This window comes from Venustampulla echinocandica (genome assembly GCF_003357145.1).
Source record: "Venustampulla echinocandica strain BP 5553 chromosome Unknown scaffold_0, whole genome shotgun sequence".
Taxonomy (NCBI): domain Eukaryota; kingdom Fungi; phylum Ascomycota; class Leotiomycetes; order Helotiales; family Pleuroascaceae; genus Venustampulla; species Venustampulla echinocandica.
In genome coordinates, this window is record NW_022474205.1 from 7,118,442 (window position 1) to 7,139,437 (window position 20,996).

Here is a 20,996-nt window from a genome sequence, read left to right on the forward strand (position 1 = left end):
GTTAATAGGGGATACACAATGGGGGGAGGGGGGAGGTAGTGCTCTGTTCAGTGCTGTGCTGTGCTGTGCAGTGCTCTGTATGGTGTGTGTTGTGTTGTGTTGTGTTGTGCTGTGCTGTGCTGTGTTGTTGCTCTGTGCTGTGTGCTGTGGTGTGCTACCCGTATGTTGCGCTGTACCCTGTAGCAGCCTCGAGGGATAAATTACAGCGTACAGCGGACCGCGGGCTCAGCGCGTGGTCTCCCTGAGCCTTGCTGGTTTGTGGCCCCATGGCGTACATTCGACCCTCCGTCGCATCGAGTGCCCCTGGCGCCCTTCGCACTAGGCGGCGTGCCAGGCCTGGAGGGCCCCTGTCGCGCCCCTGGAGACTCCGCACTGCGCACGCTAAGCAGTCCAACCCTCCCGCAGGCCCCGCGGAACCAGGGACCAGGGCGAAGTGTGCACTGTGCAGAGTGCAGAGTGCAGTGTGCAGAGTGTCCGCGGGCTTGCAGGCTTGCAGACTTGCAGACTTGCAGACCTGACGGGCTCCAGTCCTCTCCAGTACTCGAGTACGGAGAAGGGAAGGTGAGTTAGTGCTGTACGTCAAGTACGAACTGAACTGAACTGAACTGAACTGAACCGAAGCTCACTACTCCGTACTCTTACTCTCTCTCTCTCTTTTCACACCAGAGCGATGCCGCCCCCAGCGTCCTGGAAAAACCACTTTGTCAACTACTCTCCCGATACGTCTCCAGCGCCATTTACCGCTCGGCGGGAGGGAGGGAGGGACGACAACGTAATGATAATAATAATGAGAATAATAATAATGATAATGAGACTTGCTATTGCAACTGGCAAATGGCAACTTGCGGCTGCGGACTGGTGATTTGTGACTGGTGACTTCTCCCCCTCGCGCCCTCTGCTCGCTCATCCCAATTAACTCTCCCCCCTTCCGATTCCTGTTCTCCGCGCGCGCGGCTCGAGTGGCGACTCGGGATGGCGAGATTTTGGTGACTTGGCCAAGGTGGTCTGTCTCTCTGTCGCCCTCTGGAGTCGCGCCCTCCTCCTCTCGCCCTCTCTCGGTGGCCCGTCCTGCCGTGAGCGAACTTGGAAGAGAGCGCTTGGCATCTTGGGGCCTTGAGGACGGCGGAGTGGCTCAGTCATCGCGCCCCCCGTTGACGACGGTCTCGCATTCCGCCCTCGCCGGGACGGACCACTTGGCTGGCGGGCGGGCGGGCTGGCTGGCTGGCTGGCGATGATGGATGGCGGTACCGTATGGAGGACGTGTGTACATGTACCACAGAGCCAGTCCACAGATGATTATTATTCAGAGTCCATACAGTACTGTACAGTCAGTTCACAGCTCCCACCGCCCTCTGCAGGCTGCCGGTGGGGTCACACTGCCTTCGTCCTTCTCCGATAGCAGAATGCTCAGGTACGCGCAAGGATGCCGCAACATGTTAGACAAGTTGGGGAGAGACCAGCAGCAGCCAGCAGCCATCCAGCAGCCATCAAGCAGCCAGCAGCCAGAAGCCGCAGAAGCTCGCCCTTTTCAGCCTGTCCGGGCTGCCTCCTCCCTGCTCAGCACCCCCGATCGGGACCTAGCATCTGCCCTTCTGGCTCGTCTTGGACGGCGACGCCTCCAGAGAGGGCCAGAGACCAGATCACCAGCCAGCCTGATCGACTCTCGCTGGCAGGCTGGCTGCTGGCTGCTGGCGGTCGCCGACTGTCGCTGGAATCGTGCCAGGCTCGGGCCTTGGGGGCGGTCCCTCCCCCCCCCGCGAATGAGATGCCCGCTGCTGCCGACTCGGCCTCGGACTCGCTGTCCGCCGGATCCAGCCAGGCTCGACCGACAGGCTCTAATCTAATCATTTTATACTGCAGGAAGCCTCGTCGTCGTCTTTGCTTCACTTGAGCGCTCGCGCTGCCTCCGCAAACTGCAATTCGCAGAGCTGGCGATCGTATCCGTCGGGGGGCTCGCTGAGGGAACTGCCAAACCAAGGCAATTGTGGTGCACATTTGCTGTGTGCGTTGCTGCTTGCACCCGCATGCTGCCGCTGGTACTGTACGTAGTATGGTAACCCAAGTTTAATTTGGGCAGCGCGTGCAGTGCACCGCCATGAGATAGATGGCGAACTCCACGGAGAATCGCCACTCGAACCTCGAGCATGCAGAATTGAGTCGAATCGAAGGCATCAGCATGAGCATGAGCATCAGCATCGGCATCAGCATCGCTGGGAGCAGTTCCTGCGTCAGGTTCCGATTCCTGCTCTTTCGCCTGCTGGGTGAGGGGGGGTGGGATAAAGTAAAACATGACATGGGATGATGGGATGGAAGACCTACGGCAGATGGGATTGGGTTGGAGCGGCCGCCTGGAGATGAAGTTCGCGTGGTACGACTGTGCGATACGAAATGTACGATATCGCGAGGGGTGCCGGGGGGGCTATTTCTGGCCCTTTTCCCCTGCACCCGCATCAACGACATCGCGCATGCTGCTGCTGCTGCTCGTCCCATGGCGCCAACAACACACACTTTGCTGCAGGGCCACCACCACTTCACCCACACACCATCTCAGCGGGGCAGAAGGCGTTGATTCCGTTGACGACCAGGGCTCCAGAAGTCAAGACAGCCAGAGCCCAGACTGTGCAAAACTGTGCAGAGAGGCGGCGGATTGTGCAGGGCGGGAGACTGGAGACAGTGATCTAGAGTGGAGAGGGTGGTCGTGACGAAGTTCTCTATCGTCCCTCCGTATCCACATCCCAGATCTCGGTAGGATGTTGATCCTACTTGTATAGTAGGCCCCTCTGAGCGGGCCGCCATCTTGGTGCCTTGGGATAATGATAATACCAGTACGAAGTACTATATGGAGTGGTGCTGTACATTCTCCTACCTACGAAGTACCCAGTCATCTCTCTACTCGCGCATCGACTATCAACAACGCACACCGCGACACGCTGGCTGCGAGACACGGTGAGTGGCCGGAGCAAATGCTCCGGCGAGCCATCCAAAAAAAAACCGACATTCCCCAGTCGCTGCAAAGCTCAGAGCAGTGGGCTGTCCCGCCGCGGTGGGCGTGTGCGAGAGCGAGTCACACTGTCAGTCTGTCGGTCTGTCGCCCGTCACCCCGCCCAGTGATGCTCGCCAACTTTCGCCTTTCGCAGCTCTTGGGTTCATAAGATGCGCAGTTAAGAAAATCTCACGACGGTCTCCCCTGTACCGCATGCATAGGCGTGTCAGGCACGGGAGGAGGCGGAGGCGGAGGCTGGGGGCAGCCAGCCAGCCAGCCAGCAGCAGTAGCCGTAGCCGTTCTCCAGCCGGAGAAAGCTGAAGCCGTCAAAACTTCGCTCCCGCACCCTTGGGTTCTAGCCTAGGTGCTGGCCGTCGGCGAAAGCTCGAGTTAACGTCGTATTGTACTTGACCCCTTGGAGTCGTCGACTGCCGAACACCTCGTGGAGAAGTCGACGTTGATGGTTTTAGATAACTCGCGGAAGTCACCACTGGTGCCCGCGTTTGGATCCGTCGCCATCGCCCCTCATGCCCCACTACTGGGCAGTAACAAGTAGTCAGTGGATGTCCTCCCTAAGGCTCCCTTCACGCGGCGCCCTCGTCTCGCAGTATCCAAGCTCCGTCTTATCATTTATCCGCCAGCAGCACAATCCATCTAGGCTCTCGTATCATCGCATATAGCACAAAAAGGCATCGCGCCCGGTGAGTCGGTGAGATAGGAGGATCGTGAAGCCCCATCAAGGGACGCCTCCGCGACGTGCAGTCACTTTGAAAAGCTTCTTTCGCCCCCTTCGCCAGGACCCAATTGCTGGGACTTCCCCACGTGTTTTTCTGCGTCGTATTGGGCGCAAATGGCCTGAGTGGAGACTATTAGGCGGGTGGAAAATTCCAGAATTGGGCTTTCTTTGCGAAAACAGAAGTAAGTCCGGGGATTTGGCGTATGGACGACAAGAGCCTAGATACGCCGCGATCGAGGACCGTCGTCTCGCGGCCGGGTAAGGAGGTATTCTGTACGTACATCTAGACGTGCTGTGTATTTTGATAGGGCATCCGCCGTTGCCGGTCTCCGCAGGTGATCCAGTGCCACAGTGGTGCTCTTCATCCACTCGTGCTGTCGTCGTCCCTGCGGAGGTTGGGGCCAATGATGAGCGCGATATGCGGCCGTGCTTTGCGCCCGGGTCTTCCTAGGAAATCTGTAATTTTCTCCATCTTGTCGTCGGTTCTGTCGCTTCTGTTGGCCGGCGCGAAACGCCTCGTTTTGCTGATTGCTGCTAGCGCGCGCGACGACAGAGCACCGGCTCCCTGGAATCCACGAGTCCACAGGGATCTCACCGCTCCCCGGTGCCTGTCACGCAGTCCCGACAAACCAGAAGCGAAGGTTTATGCCCCCCGACTCCCCGAAGCCATACAGTGCTGTACCAAAGGTTCTTAGCCGGTGGTTCGGTCGTCTTGCTGGGAGACGGCCTCAAAGCATCCACCCCCCCGTCCCCGTCCCCGTCGCTACGGAGCAGATGTACTCTGTAGCGTCGCAGCTGGAAACCCCTCTTGGCAGCGTATGATTGGGTTGTGTACGAGGCCTCGTCAAGTCTCTATTACTTATCAGTTTGTCAGCGTGATACAACGTGTGTGATGTGTGTTCGAGTAGGACACACTGGCCGCGGAAGCTCTTGAGGTGCTTACCGAGTACTGTTATCCTGAGGTTCTGCGGTTCCTGAAGTCAGGGAATCCCACGAAGGGGGACGCCCGGAGGCCCGTCCCGTAAACACTCTCATGGATCGCCAGACGAAAAGGACTCCGGACACATTCGCTGCAGATTGGTGGTTTGTGGTTGATCTCGGGTTCGCCTTCCCCGGCCGTCTCGCCACCAGTTTCCTGGCACCCACCGGGTCCTCCCTCTTCGAATACAACGCTGCTGCGAAAATCGTGAAAATCAGCATGGCAGCCGGGATGGCTTCACAGGGGATAATGCTTTGCAGAATAACGTGCCGTCAAGGTTGGAGATTTGGATTGTTGCAACCTTGGACTATTCCTGGAGGCGGAGGGAATTGGCATATGGTCATGTCGTGTCGTGGGCAACGGCGTGGCCAGAGACCGAGGAACGCACCAGAGCGTGGGAGCATTCCTCACGATGCCGAGAAATGCTCTCCGTTAGCAATTTTAGCCTCCATATCTTCGCTCCAGCATCGCCACCGTTGAATAATCGCAAGTTTTCAGCTTGGCAATGGGGGCCATAACTCGGGGCACCAGACCACCAAGCGCATAAACTTAAACTTAATTTTTAGGAACTCATTATTGGCGGGGCCAACAGAATCAAACAGTCGGCCTCGCCAAGCACTACGCCCGGGCTGGTGGTACCTTGGTACTTGGGTACTTGGGTACTCACTCTACGGAATCCGTACCTGTACACAGTTACTCTTGGAAGCGAGCGATGTCGACAACGCCTGTCTGAGACTGAAGTCTAATCTGCCACGTGGAAACGATGCAAGGGAAAGAAGGGCATCAGACGAATGCAGGTACCTGACAGGCCGGCCTTTGCATAAAAAACACCTTAATGCATTGCTCGACAAAGGCATCAGGAACAATTTTAAAACATTTCTTAGATGAATACGATACGAGCGAACCATCACATTTTCTCCGCCCTCCGCCACCCCCAAAGTGACAGTGGTTTTTGTTTTGCCATAGGGATGCCTGGTACCTGCATCATGCCATCGCAGGCCATGGTGTGATGTACGCTGTGGCCAGTTTCACTCCCTCCTCCCCTCCATGGAAAAGGGGGGGTATCGTCGCTTTGATCCCCCTCGGCTTGTGGTGCAAGGTACGTAGTAGGTTTCAATCAATTTGCAATCCTACCCTCTCCCTCCGCTCAAAAGCAATGAAGCCCTGCCTGCCACGCGCGAACGTTGCGTGTTCCCCACGCCCTCTCGACTGGCTGGTCAATGGCCATGCGTCCTGTGCCAAAATTAAACCACATTTTAAATTGCTACAGGCCATGCGGACAAGGAGTCTCGGCATCTCGACTTTCGCAACTGATCAGTCAATTTCGCCCAAGAGCCGCATTGTTTTGGCAGGGGCGCAGCAGGTGTGACAGCAGCCTCGGGCCCCTCATGCCACCTGACTCCTCCAAAGGATGGATTATTACCATGGGCTTCCAGCCGTAAGGATCGCGAGGATGCCTCACCGATTAAAAATAACCCGCATTACGCGTAGGAAGAATTAAAGTCTTGCATCCCGGCTTCAACAGAATGTGTACGAAGTAGGTACACATCGCATGATATCACCTGCCGTTGGAGCTGTATCTTCCGGCTGAAGCGTCGGACTCGAGGAATGCGCGGCGGCACTGTCAGCCTTGGATAGGGGTTACGTTACAGTGAGCAAACGGAACACGCACTTTGGCGATCCTGATATCATCACGGAAACCGACCCGTACTCCTCGACGGTATGGGTATCATAATAATGGAACACAAACATACTCCGTCCGAGGAGCCCCCCCCCCCCCCCCCAATTCCGAATTGCCATATTAGGCGTGTTACGGAGCTCTTCGTACGGGTCCCTACATCTAGGTAGAACACTGCCACCTACCTAGGTAGCAGGCAAGTATCTATCTAGGTAGGTACTGTAGGTAGTCATTTCTGCCGTGCTCCCTTATCATCGCCACGTTCGTCCGAAGTCGGTCAAGGTTATGGTCATGGTCATGGGTCGCTCGACCAAAGTTTCGGGACCTGTAGGGAGTAGTTACAGTTATTACATGTACGTAGCACCAAGTACGAAAGTACTCGTCCGTCCCTTTCCTTCCATGGAGACGGAAAAATAAGGGTTGTTGTTTCGCCGCAGCTTGGGCCAAGCCAGCCAGGCCAGGCCCATTTTCGCAGGGAAGTCCCCTTGATTTTATTTCCGATCGAGCTGCCATCGCTACTGTATACCGTTATCAGCAAGTCCATCTTGGCTACACTCTTCTATCTACCTGCCTCCGTACTAGCCCATAGAAAACCTCGGTGAGTCGGCGTCACCGGTCTTTTTATTTTTCTCTTGGAATTTACTTATGGCCGATGTACTGTACGAGTGCGGAGCCCTAGACCAACTGGCCAGACGGAGTTTTGCTTGCATGTTTTCGGTGGCGATGGCGGTTGAAGGGTTTGTTCTAGCCCCCCGGGTGGCTTTTTGGTTGTTTTCTTGCCGTCTTGGGCTCGTTTCCGAGAGGCTGGTCCTGAGTGCGGCGAGAGTGATCTCCGGTGGAAACCCCTAGTTCTGTTTGGTGGGATGGCATTCGACATTGTTACTCTGTACCTAGGTACGTAGTAAACAATTCTCCTGACCGAGAAAACTCGGGATTTTGGAATGAGCAATCTTTGATAAGGTTTGGTGTAACTCCTTAGGCTGATTATGAGACATATTAGTACGAAGAACGAAGTAAATGTCTCTGCTTCTTCCGTTAACCCCGTATTCTTGAGAATTAGCGTTAAGCCTATCTATCGGTCTCCACAAAATATATCATACCTTCCGGAAATTACGAATATGAAATTCAAGAGATAGGAATATTAGATACAATCTCGGAGCCACGCACGCCCTCAATCTAGTGGTTCGAAATGGCCATTTGAAGTTACACATTCCTCACCTCGGGAATTCCTGTGTGTAGCTCAACGGCCATTGTCGGGACCCGGCTGGTTCCACAGAAGACGCTGTACCACTGAAGATACATCCTTGCTGGGCTCCAATTGGTAAAATGGACAGGATCACATCCAGTGAGGCAACACAGATTCGGAAGTGTCGTATACCCAAAAGACGTGCGATCTACCTGTACCTACATACCCTCGTTTATGCTCCATCCATACATCCAAACAAGTACGTATGCTATTGCAGTGCTGAGCGGTAATCTCACAGCCGGCAACGAGGCATGCTCCCCTGTTTATCAAATCTCCATAATTTTTTTCATATATTCTTCAAGATTCCTGCACCGTTCCGAACAATATCTTCCTTCCTATTGTAATTTCATATGCACGCAACCTCCAGAAGGAGATTGCCAAATTCCACAAACCCAATTAAGCCGCCTTGCCCCCACCGCAAGCCTCCAGAGTCACACGGATCAGCGCAGCATCTCGGTATTTGCCATTCCTCGACGAGGCTCAAATAGTTAATTTCGGGATTTCTCTCTTTGCTAAACACCTGTCTGGGCACGCCGACTAGGCAGAGAGAGTTGCCAGGTACACTATGGATTTGGCCCCCTTTTTCTACATGCAACACTCAGCCTCACTATCCTTCCGTGACTTCTGCATTACTAGATTATCCTTTCCGTTGAACGGCTGTACTTTGGTCTCTTTTAGGCGGACATGTATTAGGCAACTATAAGATATTTGGCTCATTTAGTCATATCCCTGACCTCCAAAGCAGAGCCCTGGTAATTCAATAATCCGATTAGAGAAAGTATTTCACTCCTAAGCTGTTAAAAGCCGGTATTTGGTCTTGAAAGGACAGATCCTTTGCCTATCTCACTCTTAGCACAGCGGGATTTCAAGCCCTCAAGAGACAAGTACCACTACAAAATATTATATATTTTCTTAAAAATAGTTCTCTTTCTTATTGGCTGCAATACTGCCTTATTATGGAGTGCAATTATTGCTAGCTCTCATTTAGCCCTGGGAGCAGTTTTAAATGATATGTCACGTTTAAGGAATGGTTTCCAGCTGTCATGTTTTTAACGCGCATATTGTGACATAATAAGAGCTCTTGATAAGACCTTCATATTAAAGGTGAGACTTTATCGCATATTACATTGTTAGAGCTTTCTGTTTATTTCTATTGGCCTTATCAGTGTATAATACGAATATAAGTAAGGAAATTATATTTATTGCGTAGCGCATTTTGTAATTGATTCCTTACTGTGGCCACATAACCTCTTGAGACTCGAACATAGTTTCTCTGTATTATTTTATTCCGACTCAACCAAGTTCTTCAATGTCTATTAGTGTCGTGATTATATCTGGCTATGTGAAAGATTTCCCTCACGCGGCTTTTCAAACGATGATAGATAGAAGTGCTATATGCTACTTGTATATTTTACGGATGACAGACAATCCTCGCCGCTACAGTTTGGATGAACATTACACTTGAAATTTAAGTATTTATTATTTCAAATAGAGCAGGCGATATGCTATTGGAAAGGCAGTTATCGTGTGGTAGACATTGAGAATATTATACCTCGAAGTAGAGGTAAACCCAGCCCTCACTCTGCATAGGATGGCGGCTTTCGACAATAGGGATATATTGTGGAGATGGAAGAAATACACATCAAGGAATAGAGCCTGAGAGTTTGGGGTCCTTTGCCGCTGCAAGTGAGTCACAATAAGAGTCCGTTATGTTGGCTTAGGACTTGTATGGCATGTATGGGGCAAATACAGGGAAGAGTAAGGTTGTATTTTAAGGCCATCCATAGGGAGATTTAATGAGGGGCTGCAAGAAAGAAAAATAATCGGTGGTGGGTGGATGTGCATTCGACGAGACTAAGTCATAAACCGTCAGACTTGCTATAGACGAGGGAAATGATATCATAGGAGAGAGCGCCTGCTATAGAATAGACTTGGCACTTGTATCCAGCCTCTTCCCGCCTCAAAGTTGCCGTGGACAGTATGGGGGCGGAGTAGAGGATGGTGGACCGGCACTTCCCGGTAAGGTTGTTCTGCATCGTTAGACATGCCCGCATATCTAAGCCTCAATGAAAAGAGCGTTCGACCATCTACCAATTCTTGATAACACCAACCTTATATCTAATAATAGTAATCTCATCAGCTATGCTGCCGGTATCTTACTGTGCAGTTGATCGAGCATGCCAGGCGTGGAGTCGAGATCAGACGACGACCCCTGAACTGCAACACATAGGACATATAGGCTGTGAGTGTATATGTCAATTATAGGTCTAACTCACTCTAATCTAATGCTGCCTTAGCTGAATGCAACGTCTATATGCAAATGCTAGTATTCAAGAAAATGTGGCCCGTCGGCCGCGCCGATCATTTAACGTTGAGTGCGTTCAGGAACTCCAACTCCACGCCCCGGTTCGAATTGCCCACCATCTTAAGGCTATCCAAGTCCTTGATAATCCAGTCAGGCCTAGCATCAACAATCTGCTCAACAGTATGCGAGGTGACGACCCCCACTACCTTACAGCCAGCGGCCTTGCCCGCCTTGATTCCAGCTGGGCTATCCTCCAGTACGAGGACCTCGGCGTCACTTTGCAACCCTAACTTCTCTCGACCCATGATATAACAGGTGGGGTCAGGCTTGCCATTCTCCACATCTTCTGCAACAACTAGGTGCTCTGGGTGTGGTAGCTTTAAGACGTCAAGCCATCCGGAGACAAGCGGCATGGTACCGGACGTGACGATTGCCCAGGGAACATTTGCCCCTCTAATGGAGTCCAATAACGACCTTGCACCAGGAATCTCGACCGCATCGGAGCCATACTTCAACGGAAGTTGCCCCTCCATATGTTTGACATCTAGTAAGAAAGAAATAATCAGCCCCCAAGTTGCCCCCAAAATTGTGGCTGCGCCCCTGAAAAGAAAACCGAAATATTGAAAACTGCAAAAGCTGAAAACGAGACTATCGTATGCAATCCTGCGATGGAGAAGAGAATGCAGATGATGTGAATAGGAAGGAGAACGGGCAAATATTGAGAGGACCTACACTCCCAGGTCGCCTTTTCGGGACGAAGCAGCTTCAGGACATCGATACTACGTCGCCCATGGGACGTCTGCAATATCACGTTAGGATCTTCTCCTAACTCCTCACCGATCCTATTAAATACCCTGTTAGACATAATAAATTCCCGGGGGGTCACTTTGTAACATACGTGTGCCAATGCTTTTCAACGGCACTGGTTGAATCGATAATGGTACCGTCCATATCAAATAATAAGCCCGCAAATACAGCCCGTTGGGGAGGAAGTGAGAAAGTTGGCGAACTAGAACCCATTTTGGGCAGATAATGGATACTAATTGGGTAGATGTGGTTTGGGAGATTCCGGGCTGCTAAATGCAAGTTGTTGTGATCGAAAGGGTGGGGTGGCTGTGAAGTTGTGTTGAAAAAATGGCCGAGGCAAGTTAGACAAGTAGATTTTTTGCGGATTCTCCTCGAGCGGGTGCGAAATGCAACAAAACTTTTCTGGTAGCCTTATATAAGGGGCTCGATCGTAGGTAAATAAATGCTTTACTATCTGTAAAAGTTAAGTTAAACTTCTGGATTATTTTCGGAGATTTATCAAGAGTAGTTGAGAAATAAAGCGAGATTCTATGAGTCGTTCAAGGGAGTGTTTTGTCTGTGATGGCAATGGGTGAAGGACGCTGGGTAATGGTCCAGTCGAGGACTGATCACGTGCGTGGCGTGCAGATTCCTGTGGCTGAGTCAGTTCGAGTGGCTGCCAAGCACGTGCCAAGCCACATCTCGACGCCCGGACCCTCGACGTCGCTTCTGATAGAAAAAATATTGTGCGCTGCGATAAGAAAATCAACGGGCAGAAGAGTTATCTTCCAACCTCATCTACACCACAAAACTCGAAATGGCGGGCAACAAACCAGGAAGTAAGTGTATTATGCATTGATATAGCTGCGCATTATGCTAATGGAGAATTTCAGAGCCCAAAAGTAAGCGTGTGCCCGTGCGGCTGCGGCATAAAATCGAGAAGGCTTCAGCAGCAAAGCAAAAAAAGGCCCGCAAGCTCGGGAAACAGAATCCAGAATGGCGGTCGAAAGTAAAGAAGGACCCTGGAATCCCCAATTTGTTCCCATACAAGGATAAGATCTTAGCGGAAATTGAGGAAGGCAGGAGGAGAAAGCTTGAAGATGCTGCGAAGAGGAGGGCGGATGCTAAGGCTACGAAGACGGGAGAGCAAGTTGAGCGAGAGGTCGAGGCTAGGATGGAGGGAGTAGATGAGGAGGATATTTTGAATATGGATATGGATATGGATGAGGATGATGATGATTCCAATCCTATGGCAGCCTTGCTTGCGAGTGCAAGGGCCGCAGCAGCAGAATACGATGGAGAATCTGAGAGCGGAGACGAGATGGACGAGGACGATGTATCAGAGTCAGGCTCAGAAGATGGCGGGGCCGAGCTCTCAGGCCTACCGACCAAGAAAGACGGTTCTCGCAAAGCATTCGACAAAGTCTTCAAGCAAGTAGTCGACCAAGCGGACGTCGTCCTGTATGTCCTCGACGCCCGCGACCCCGAAGGCACCCGCTCCAAGGAAGTCGAGCGGATGGTCATGGCCGCAGCAAGCGGCGGCAAACGACTGATTCTCATCCTCAACAAGATTGATCTCGTCCCAGCGCCTGTCCTCAAAGCATGGCTCATCCACCTCCGCCGTTACTTCCCCACCATCCCCCTCCGCGCCTCTGGTCCCGCACCCAACGCACACACCTTCAACCACCGGCAGCTAACCGTCCAAAGCACATCCGCAACCCTCTTCAAGGCATTGAAGTCCTTTGCTGCCTCCAAGCAGCTCAAGCGTGCCATCTCCGTCGGCGTAATCGGCTACCCCAATGTTGGAAAATCCTCCGTCATCAACGCCCTGACATCTCGACTTGGCGGTGCTGGTGCAGCATGTCCAGTAGGCGCTGAAGCGGGCGTGACGACGTCTCTCCGTGAGGTGAAAATCGATAGCAAGCTGAAGCTGCTCGATTCGCCGGGTATCGTATTCCCATCCTCAGGCGGCGAGGGGAGCTCCAAAGCTTCCAAAATCGAGGAACAAGCCCGTCTCATTCTGCTCAATGCCATTCCCCCAAAACAAATCGAGGATTCGGTTCCAGCCGTCAATTTACTCCTCAAACGCCTTTCGGCATCTGAGGATATGCTCAACAAGCTTATGGACGTGTATGGGCTACCCCCTCTGATGATCAGCAACGGGGATTCTACCACCGATTTCCTAGTGCAGGTTGCACGGAAACGAGGCCGATTAGGTAAAGGCGGCGTGCCCAATATTGCGAGTGCCGCCACGACCGTCATCACTGATTGGAGAGATGGGAGGATTCAAGGGTGGATGGACGCGCCTGTGTTGGCTGTTGCTGGTAATGGAGATAAGAAGCTAGCGAATGGGGCGGTGGGTGATCAGAAGGAGGTTGTTACAGAATGGGCGGCTGAGTTCAAACTCGAGGGCTTGTGGGGTGATGGGAAGAATGATGTGCTCGCTGGAGATGAGAAGATGGAAGAGTAAACCACGAAACCGATGGGATTTTGGGCACTATGAATGGTGTTTTGGCGTTAGGAACTACCTATAGTTACTTCTAGTAGGCATCTATGTAGGAATTAAAAAGTTGAACCCAACGTAACTTGACCCCTTTTCTTTTGGAAATTAGACAAAATACGAGATACGAGGGTAGAGACATGTTCAAGACACATTATTAGCTTAACAAAAAAAGGTTCTATATCATAATTCCGTTCCCATCTAGGACGCCACAAAGTTATGGTATAAGTACAACAGAGGCATTCTTCTAAATCCGCTCCTAATCTCGCATTCGCAAAACCCTTCTCTACATCCCCCTTTCCGTCAAACAAATCATTTCGATTTCTTCCCCTTTTCCCCGTTTCCAGCAGCAGTAGCAGCAGGAGCAGGATCAATCAACTCCAACTTAACCTTCCTCTTCCCCGTCTTCTCCTCCACAACATCACAAATCCTAACCACAACCTTCTCAAAAAGGCTAACCTGCACCTCCCTGCTCCCACTCGTCTTCAGAATATAATTCTCCGCATCAAACACGCTCTCCGGTTCCGGCGTCGCCAGATCGCGCAGTCGGATTAAACTCTCAATCCCGAATTTGGGAACGAAGACCACGAAGCCGTTGGAGAAGACTTTCATCACGAAGCCTTCCTCGTCTACTACACGGCCTTTGAGCGCTTGGCCGACGTAGTACTCAATGGATGCGCGGCCGGCTTGTTGGGCGTTGCGGTGGCGGATGTTGATGTTTTTGCATACGGCTTCGAGCTTGCCTTTGCTGCGTACGCTGGCGTCGAGCGGCTCGTAATCGATAGCTGCGGCGAGTTGGCGATGGGCGACTAGGTCGGCGTAGCGACGGATAGGGGAGGTGAAGTGCGTGTAGATCTCGGAGGCTAGACCATAATGGCGGAATTTAGGGTATGCTTGTGTGCCCGAGCAGAAATATGCAGCAGACATCATGCAGCGTGTTGCCATGATACGGACGAGGGTGTTGAAAAACGGCTCTTTGTCATCGACACAGGCGTCTAGTGAGTCGGCGAGCTCTCTTGAGGATGATACTTTCAATTCCAGCCCCTTCTTGACTTTGAGCTGGTTGGCGAGTTCTTCGAAGTTGCTCTTGGGAGGGGCGCCGTGGCGGCGGAGCATGGCGGTTTGAGGGAAGGCCTCGTAGATTTTGGCAGCGACGCTGACATTGGCGAGCAACATGAATTCCTCAACCAAGGACATGGTATCGAGATGCTTTTTCGTCTTGATATCGATAGGATCTGAAGTTTCTGATTCCATCTCGACCCTGACTTCAGGGGACGAAAGGCTCAAGGCTCCAGCGTCCATACGCTTCTGCTTGAGCTTCTTCGAAAGCATAAGCAGAGTCCGCATACCTTGCGTCAGCTCATCTTTTTGAGAAGGATCATCGACTCGGAGTTGGGCCTCTTCGTAGCTGAAAGCTTCTCGGGATTTAATGACCGATTTTGTGAAATTCGACTTGACAATGTCGGCATCAGGAGTAATCTCCCATATAGCAGAAAATGCATAGCGCTCCACATATGGCATCAAAGAGCAAAGATTCGTACCGAGAAGCGGCGGTAACATATCGATACGCTTGTCCACAAGATAAACGGTTGTGCCTCGTATTCCGGCTTCTGCATCCATTGCATTCTGGGGCTTGACGAAATGTGACACATCTGCGATATGAACACCAACCTCGAAATTCCCATTGGGGAGCGGCCTAGCATGCAAAGCGTCGTCGATATCCTGACACCCAATAGGGTCAATACTGCATATATTAAGCTCTCGGAGATCTCGTCGCCCTCTCCAGCCAGGATCTTCCGTGCTGGCGGGGACTTTCCAGTCATGGCCTTCCTTTGGTAAGCAGTCCAGCACGGTTTTGGGAAACGGCCGATACTGAACATCGTATTCGAGTAGTAGAGCTTCGGTCTCGGCACCTTTGGTTTCGAGATCGCCCAGTGACCGGACGAAATGGCCGACAGGATGCCGCGAATCCCTATCCCAGGAATCAACAGTGACCAGAACACGCTTCCCAACGATCTCGCCAGCCTGTCTGGTCCTGATGCGAATCTTCGGTATCCGTTTATCCATGGGTATTAAGAACACCGTTTGTTGTTTCCGGCTCTCCTTCGCCGACTGGCTGACTGACGATTCATCCACATGTCCAACATACTGTCTCCAATTCCGCTTGACAACCCCGACAACCTTAGCCGTAGGTTGTGGCCGGCCTTCTGAGCTTTTGCTATGCACCTTCTTGACCTCCTCCTGCAGCGCCCTCTTCTCCCTCTCCGTAACAACAGCCTCGCCATCGTCAGCATCAGGATTTTCATCCTTATTCATAGATTCCTCCTCAATAATCTTCGTCGACGGTTCCTGCCACTGATCCTTCGGCAGCACCTCGACAACCACGATATCGCCCTGAATCGCCCTATTGATGTTCTCCCTCCCCAAAACCAACAGCGACTTATCAAATGCAGGGACGTGTACCGAGCCCTCTAGGTAATTATACGGCGAGACATTAAACGATCCCTGATGCAGCGTCCCATTCTTAACTCCCGTCATCATCTTTGAAACCGAGAAATACTCCTGATAAAGCGCCTCCGCCGCCCTCGCCTCCCTCATATCCCTCTCCTCCTTAACCGTCGTAAGCATATCAAGCAACTTGTCCGCATGCTCCAAGCCCGCAACATAGTCGCCCAGCGAGCAAGCCTCCACACCATCTTTCTTCGCCTTCTGCAAATTCTCCTTATCATCACTCAGCATGACCACGGCGGGGACTTTCTTCGAACTTCCACCCGCGGCCTTGACAGCCTGTGCGAGATGCTCGCTGTACCACTTCACGGCCCTCCGCACCGCGCGGTCATTCCTGTCATTGATGCTCTCCCCCGCGTCCCGTACCACGTAGGTCTCTAGTCTGAAATCATTGAAGAAGACGTAGAAGCGCTTTTCCTCACTGCGTGTGAGGCCGATTAGGCGGTTGTATAGCGGTAGCGAGCGATTGCGTAGCTCTTCCAGCACGGTCTGGAGGATAATCACATCGTAGAATGCGGCGGTGTTCTCGAAGAGGTCGAGGGCGTTTAGGAGAGCGTTTGTGTCTGGGACGAGGTAGTGACCTTGTGAATATTTCTTTGTGCCTGCAGGCTTTTCAGAGAGGACGAATGGTATTACTATACACCCTCAAATCAGCTTCATTCATTCCATTTATAAAATTTGTAGGGGAGTATGAGGCCTTACAGCTACCGCTGGCATCGCGAGGCGCGTTTGATAAACACCTCGTGCATAGTTTCGACGAGCACGGGATATCTTGACGGAGGTACAGCTCGCGAACTATCTTCTGGACTTTGCCGCTCTTCGTCGACCGCACGTACACCTTGCTGGAGATGTTCGAGGCATATGGATCGGCTGCCAGAGACCGCTTGAGACTCGTCATCGTATCTAGCTGGATGAATGCGTGGCGAGGGTTGTGGGTGGGTGTGGGTTGTGTCGCGGTTTGGTGGGGTGGAACCGCGGAGGGGAGCTTAATAAATTTTGAGGTCGAGATTGGAAATCTTGATGCGAGCGAGCCGCTTTCTGCAGTAAGCGCGTCACCAGATATGAGATGCAAGGTCAATGAGCATATTTTTTGCTAACGTTTATAACCCTTTAGATACGTCTACTATGCTATACTCTCACTTTTACATTTTCTCTATTACTATAAAAAAATTGGTAGAGTAAGTTACCTCCTTATAGTCCACCGCCCGCAAGAAGTATCACCTAGTTGCATGTTAAACAGACACTTCAATACCAGTTTATATGATAATTCTCTTCCGTTCAAAATAAGATTATACGCATAGTATGATTAAGCTAACTACTCCATACAAATCGTAATAGTCGTAATAATCGTAAGCTAGGGGTATCAAATCATCAATCATCAATCGTTAATCGTCAATTTTGCCTTCCTTTTTGCTTCCCATCCCAATATACCTCCTTTCCTCCTCATCGACTTGCAAGCACCACCTACATGCCTGCATGGCAGACTTCACTTCATCCCACCTGCCAGATACATATCACTCCTTCTCTCCCCATCCGGTAAATATACCCATTAACCCACAATACCGAAAACAGCAAAAAGACCACACATAGTCGAATGCCGCAAAATGAGTGGAGTTTCCAGACAAAGTAATATCAAAAGTGGTCGGAAAATAAAACAAGGGGAAACGGAAACGGAAACCGTTCGGTAGCAGTGATTAAGCCGCCGACGGCCCATCAGGGGCATGAGGCGGGACATCGATAACATGATCCCCATCATCGTCCTCTGTCTCCTCCTCCATAAATAATTCTTCAAAAGCATCTGCCGCTATAGGTATATAGTCAGCATTACAGATCTATCAATCTTCATAACCGCAAAATAGGAATTCGATATCGACAGCGAACCTTTCCCGCTGTGCTGCTCAGTGAGGGGTGAATGAGAAGGAAAGATATGGAGAGATGGATGAGACATACCTCGACGATCAACAAAATAAATCTCGAAATCACCATGTTTCATTTGATGTTTTTTCTTGTACGTCGAGCAGAATACATAGGGTGTGATATCCTTCAAGCGGATTCGGTGGCTGCTGCGGCGGTATAACCATTGACTTGAGGCAGATTGGTAGGTTACTACGTGAGTATTCATTAATAACCAAGTTTTGCGTATCTTTATCGAGTTGATGAATTTGAACAGCGCCTGTGGGCATGATTGGATTTCAGTGAGACAAAGGCACATACCGAAAGCTGTCCACACGGGACATCTTCTTAATTCCCCATTCCAGACCGCGGCATGTAATCGAAGACCGCCACATTTTCGGTCTTGGATAACAGCTAGTGAGTGCTCGAAGCCGTCGTCGACAATTTGCCTTGTTATATATGTCAGTAGAGTGATCTAACGGCACGTGCAGAAATGAGACATACCCTCGGAATAGCACATCCTCACCAGCGAGGCCATAATCATTGGGATTGACATTTATAGACAAGGGACAACGGGCCTTTAAGGCTACAAAAGCAGCGTGGAAAAGAACCATCCCTATAGTTTCTGTCAGCGCTTCCCCACAGAATGGATTAGCGGAGGGGTTAGCACATACTTTCCCAGGTTTTAAAGAATAGAGCCATCCATAGTGTAGAATGGGCTTTGTTGTTACTCCATCGACGGAATTGTAGGGATGAGCCTTTGCGCCGGACGCAGAGCTCGTGGACGCCGTAGCAGGAATAGATGGGGTTGTAAAAGCGGTCTGTCCACCGACAGAGGAGCCGTGTTACGTCGGCACCGTCGGCGTGGAGGTAGAGGGTAACTGATAGACGGTTCTTGTCGAATGGTCTGTGAGGTTAGTTAGTTGCGGTGGTGTATTTGTAGCTCTTCGGGGAAGATATTGTTCCATGTATGACTGGATGCCTGAAAGGCCTCTCTCTGGTATCAAGGCTACGAAGGTGCTATCCTGAGGATAGCAGTTTGTTCCCGTGGCAGTTCAAGAAGGGAATGGATATACGAATTGGATAATCTCCGTCCAGAGCCTGGTATCACAAAGTAAACTCACAATTTGAATAACACAGTCGATCCAGGAGGAATCCCCAGCCTCGACTCAACCATAGGCGGGCCAAAACATCTCGACCTATTAAGCAAATCAGCACATCCAATCAACCAACCCGAAAACCCTCCTCAACAAGGCTATGCTATGCTAATCACCAACACACACACCCAAGGCTCGAATCAGAAGCAAAAGCTCACCCTCGTCTGTGCCTTAGCCCTGTCGTCGAATGAGGCTGGTCATTGAAAATCTTCTCTGCCCAATGGCGACGCTTCTTCTGTAAGAACCATTATAAACGTTTATACACGGACTAAGAAAGGCCTACCTCAAGCTCTTTCTGGCTGGGCGCAGCAGGCGCGTGATGGGGGACGATCTGGACCTGGGGGTCTGTCACTCTCAATGGAAGAATAAGCGCGTGGTTCATGCTATCATCCATCTAGGTAAGGTATAGGTAAGGTAAAGGTAGGTACACAATAAGCTCGTACTGCTTTCCGTACACGCTTTTCTCTGTTTACAAATAATTTTCGTACCTGGGATGCCTTGGAGCTTTCTTAAGTGCATGTGCCTCACGCGCAACAGCTCCAGCGAGGTGGGATCGTATAAGGGAGATCTGCTGACTGCATTAGAGGGACCGCCCAATCAAAATCCAAGCAAAGAGGGAATTAATTGATTGAATGGGGCTTTGTTTTTCTGCACCTGCTTAACAGCCGAACGGTTTGTACCAAGGCTTCGCAGTACATCGCGAATCGCTGTGCCAAAGTAATACCTCCTTGGTCGCTCAAGCGCTGGCTCATCAACGTCCATTGCGTCCGGATCGGGAGCTCCTCGTTATCGATATAGATCATCATGTCGCGCATGGACTTGCACAGCGTGGGCAGGATGACGTTGAGGTAGTAGAGGACGACGGGGACCCTGCTGCGGTAGATGGGGAACAGATCGTAGAGATCGCGGAGCAGACGGCTCGCGCTCTCGACTTCCTTCAGCACCGCGGATATGTTCTCGTAGTATTCTGGGTCGAGGGCAGTCCGCACGACAAGCAGCTTGTCGGCCACTTTGTCCGCCCGCCGCGCCTCCTGCCAGCACCCAAACAGCTCCTCCATGCGGACGGCGCAGACATCGGTCAATACGCCTCCTCCTTTGGGGGAAGAAGTATCGACGGGTGGTGTGATAAGCATTCAGAAGAAAACAAGCTGAGAAAGAGGCATAAAAAGCACTTTAACGAGGGTATCTATCCTCTCTCTCTCCGTCCGGGGTGGGAAACACAAAAATAAATAAAACCTGGGGTAGATCGCCAGCAAGTACTGTAGCAGCATTAAGTTGTAGCAGGTAGCTTCGCTCCAGTTTCAGCAATCATCCAGAAAACCCCATGGCCCCGAATCTCTGACGTGTACGTTTTGGCCGTCAAGATTTAACAAAAAAAGAGCTATTCTTGCAAATGCAGTGATATTTGCATAATCGGTGGAAAAACTTCCAATTGCGCGCGGTCCGGCGACCATGGACATGCGACTAACGACGTGCTGCAGCACAGCGGCGAACCACTGCTGCAGTAGGGAGCTGGCGAGAGGGCCGTCGGCGGAGTGCCACGATGCGGAGCATAATATCACGGCATGCACCCTGACGAATCGTGCCCGGCTTCGAGTCTACGGCTGATGATCAGGAGAGCAGATGGTGGGTGGTGAGCGGGAACTTTCTTCCTGCAAAGTATTTACTGTGCTTGCTTCACTGGCGCCAGCGAAGAAGATAGGCAAAAGTGCCGATGGGATGATGGGGGGGGGGGTAAATACCTACAGTACTGGGAACTTGCCAATGGAACTACCTGATATCCCCCGGGAAGGTTTGGGTAACCTTTTGAGTGATCATGGCCGGATGTCCTTGAAAACTGGTCATACTGTAGTGGGCATTGGAATTGCCTCGAACAATCTGAATGAGTGACACAAACCACCGCGGGCCAGCGTGAGACTGACCGACAGCTGCGCTGCGCAGCTTTTTCGAAGACAGATCTAGGTACTGTAGCCATGTACCCGAATGTCATGTACTTCAGTGTAACCTCGTCGCACATCATCGCCGCCAACCCTGTAGTAGACTACGGAGTATAACTTTGCTTGGCGTGATAAGCGCACCATCGAATCTACCTCTTTGTTCATCACCACTCAACATCTATACAGATATGACGATGCCGGAACAGGCGTGATAATGCCTCAAGCTCTCTGCAAGTATCTTTACCAACTTTTTCAAAATCTCTCTTTTCCTAAATCCCCCCCCCTTGC

At 51.4% G+C, this 20,996-nt stretch overlaps 6 protein-coding genes across 6 annotated transcripts; 2 read left to right on the forward strand and 4 right to left on the reverse strand.

Annotated features, from left to right (window-relative positions):
• Positions 1 to 1,557: 1,557 nt before the first annotated feature.
• Positions 1,558 to 2,290, reverse strand: BP5553_02233 (uncharacterized protein; the record flags this gene model as incomplete). The annotated part of the gene is made up of 2 exons (XM_032010856.1): positions 1,558 to 2,033; positions 2,092 to 2,290. The coding sequence occupies 2 exons, from the start codon at positions 2,288 to 2,290 to the stop codon at positions 1,558 to 1,560; spliced, it is 675 nt and encodes a 224-aa protein (XP_031874910.1).
• A 2,462-nt stretch (positions 2,291 to 4,752) lies between these two features.
• On the forward strand, positions 4,753 to 5,178 carry BP5553_02234 (uncharacterized protein; the record flags this gene model as incomplete). Its single annotated transcript, XM_032010857.1, has 1 exon — positions 4,753 to 5,178. One exon carries the CDS (start codon positions 4,753 to 4,755, stop codon positions 5,176 to 5,178), a length of 426 nt encoding a protein of 141 aa, XP_031874911.1.
• Positions 5,179 to 9,983: 4,805 nt separating this feature from the next.
• BP5553_02235 (Uncharacterized protein) lies at positions 9,984 to 10,947 on the reverse strand (the record flags this gene model as incomplete). The annotated part of the gene is made up of 3 exons (XM_032010858.1): positions 9,984 to 10,471; positions 10,660 to 10,769; positions 10,826 to 10,947. The coding sequence occupies 3 exons, from the start codon at positions 10,945 to 10,947 to the stop codon at positions 9,984 to 9,986; spliced, it is 720 nt and encodes a 239-aa protein (XP_031874912.1).
• A 583-nt stretch (positions 10,948 to 11,530) lies between these two features.
• BP5553_02236 (p-loop containing nucleoside triphosphate hydrolase) lies at positions 11,531 to 13,183 on the forward strand (the record flags this gene model as incomplete). The annotated part of the gene is made up of 2 exons (XM_032010859.1): positions 11,531 to 11,552; positions 11,607 to 13,183. 2 exons carry the CDS (start codon positions 11,531 to 11,533, stop codon positions 13,181 to 13,183), a joined length of 1,599 nt encoding a protein of 532 aa, XP_031874913.1.
• A 342-nt stretch (positions 13,184 to 13,525) lies between these two features.
• BP5553_02237 (Uncharacterized protein) lies at positions 13,526 to 16,582 on the reverse strand (the record flags this gene model as incomplete). Its single annotated transcript, XM_032010860.1, has 2 exons — positions 13,526 to 16,356; positions 16,558 to 16,582. 2 exons carry the CDS (start codon positions 16,580 to 16,582, stop codon positions 13,526 to 13,528), a joined length of 2,856 nt encoding a protein of 951 aa, XP_031874914.1.
• An 833-nt stretch (positions 16,583 to 17,415) lies between these two features.
• On the reverse strand, positions 17,416 to 19,904 carry BP5553_02238 (Uncharacterized protein; the record flags this gene model as incomplete). The annotated part of the gene is made up of 10 exons (XM_032010861.1): positions 17,416 to 17,525; positions 17,672 to 17,827; positions 17,936 to 18,063; positions 18,119 to 18,230; positions 18,289 to 18,521; positions 18,739 to 18,813; positions 18,930 to 19,006; positions 19,055 to 19,154; positions 19,260 to 19,339; positions 19,452 to 19,904. 10 exons carry the CDS (start codon positions 19,902 to 19,904, stop codon positions 17,416 to 17,418), a joined length of 1,524 nt encoding a protein of 507 aa, XP_031874915.1.
• Positions 19,905 to 20,996: the final 1,092 nt, after the last annotated feature.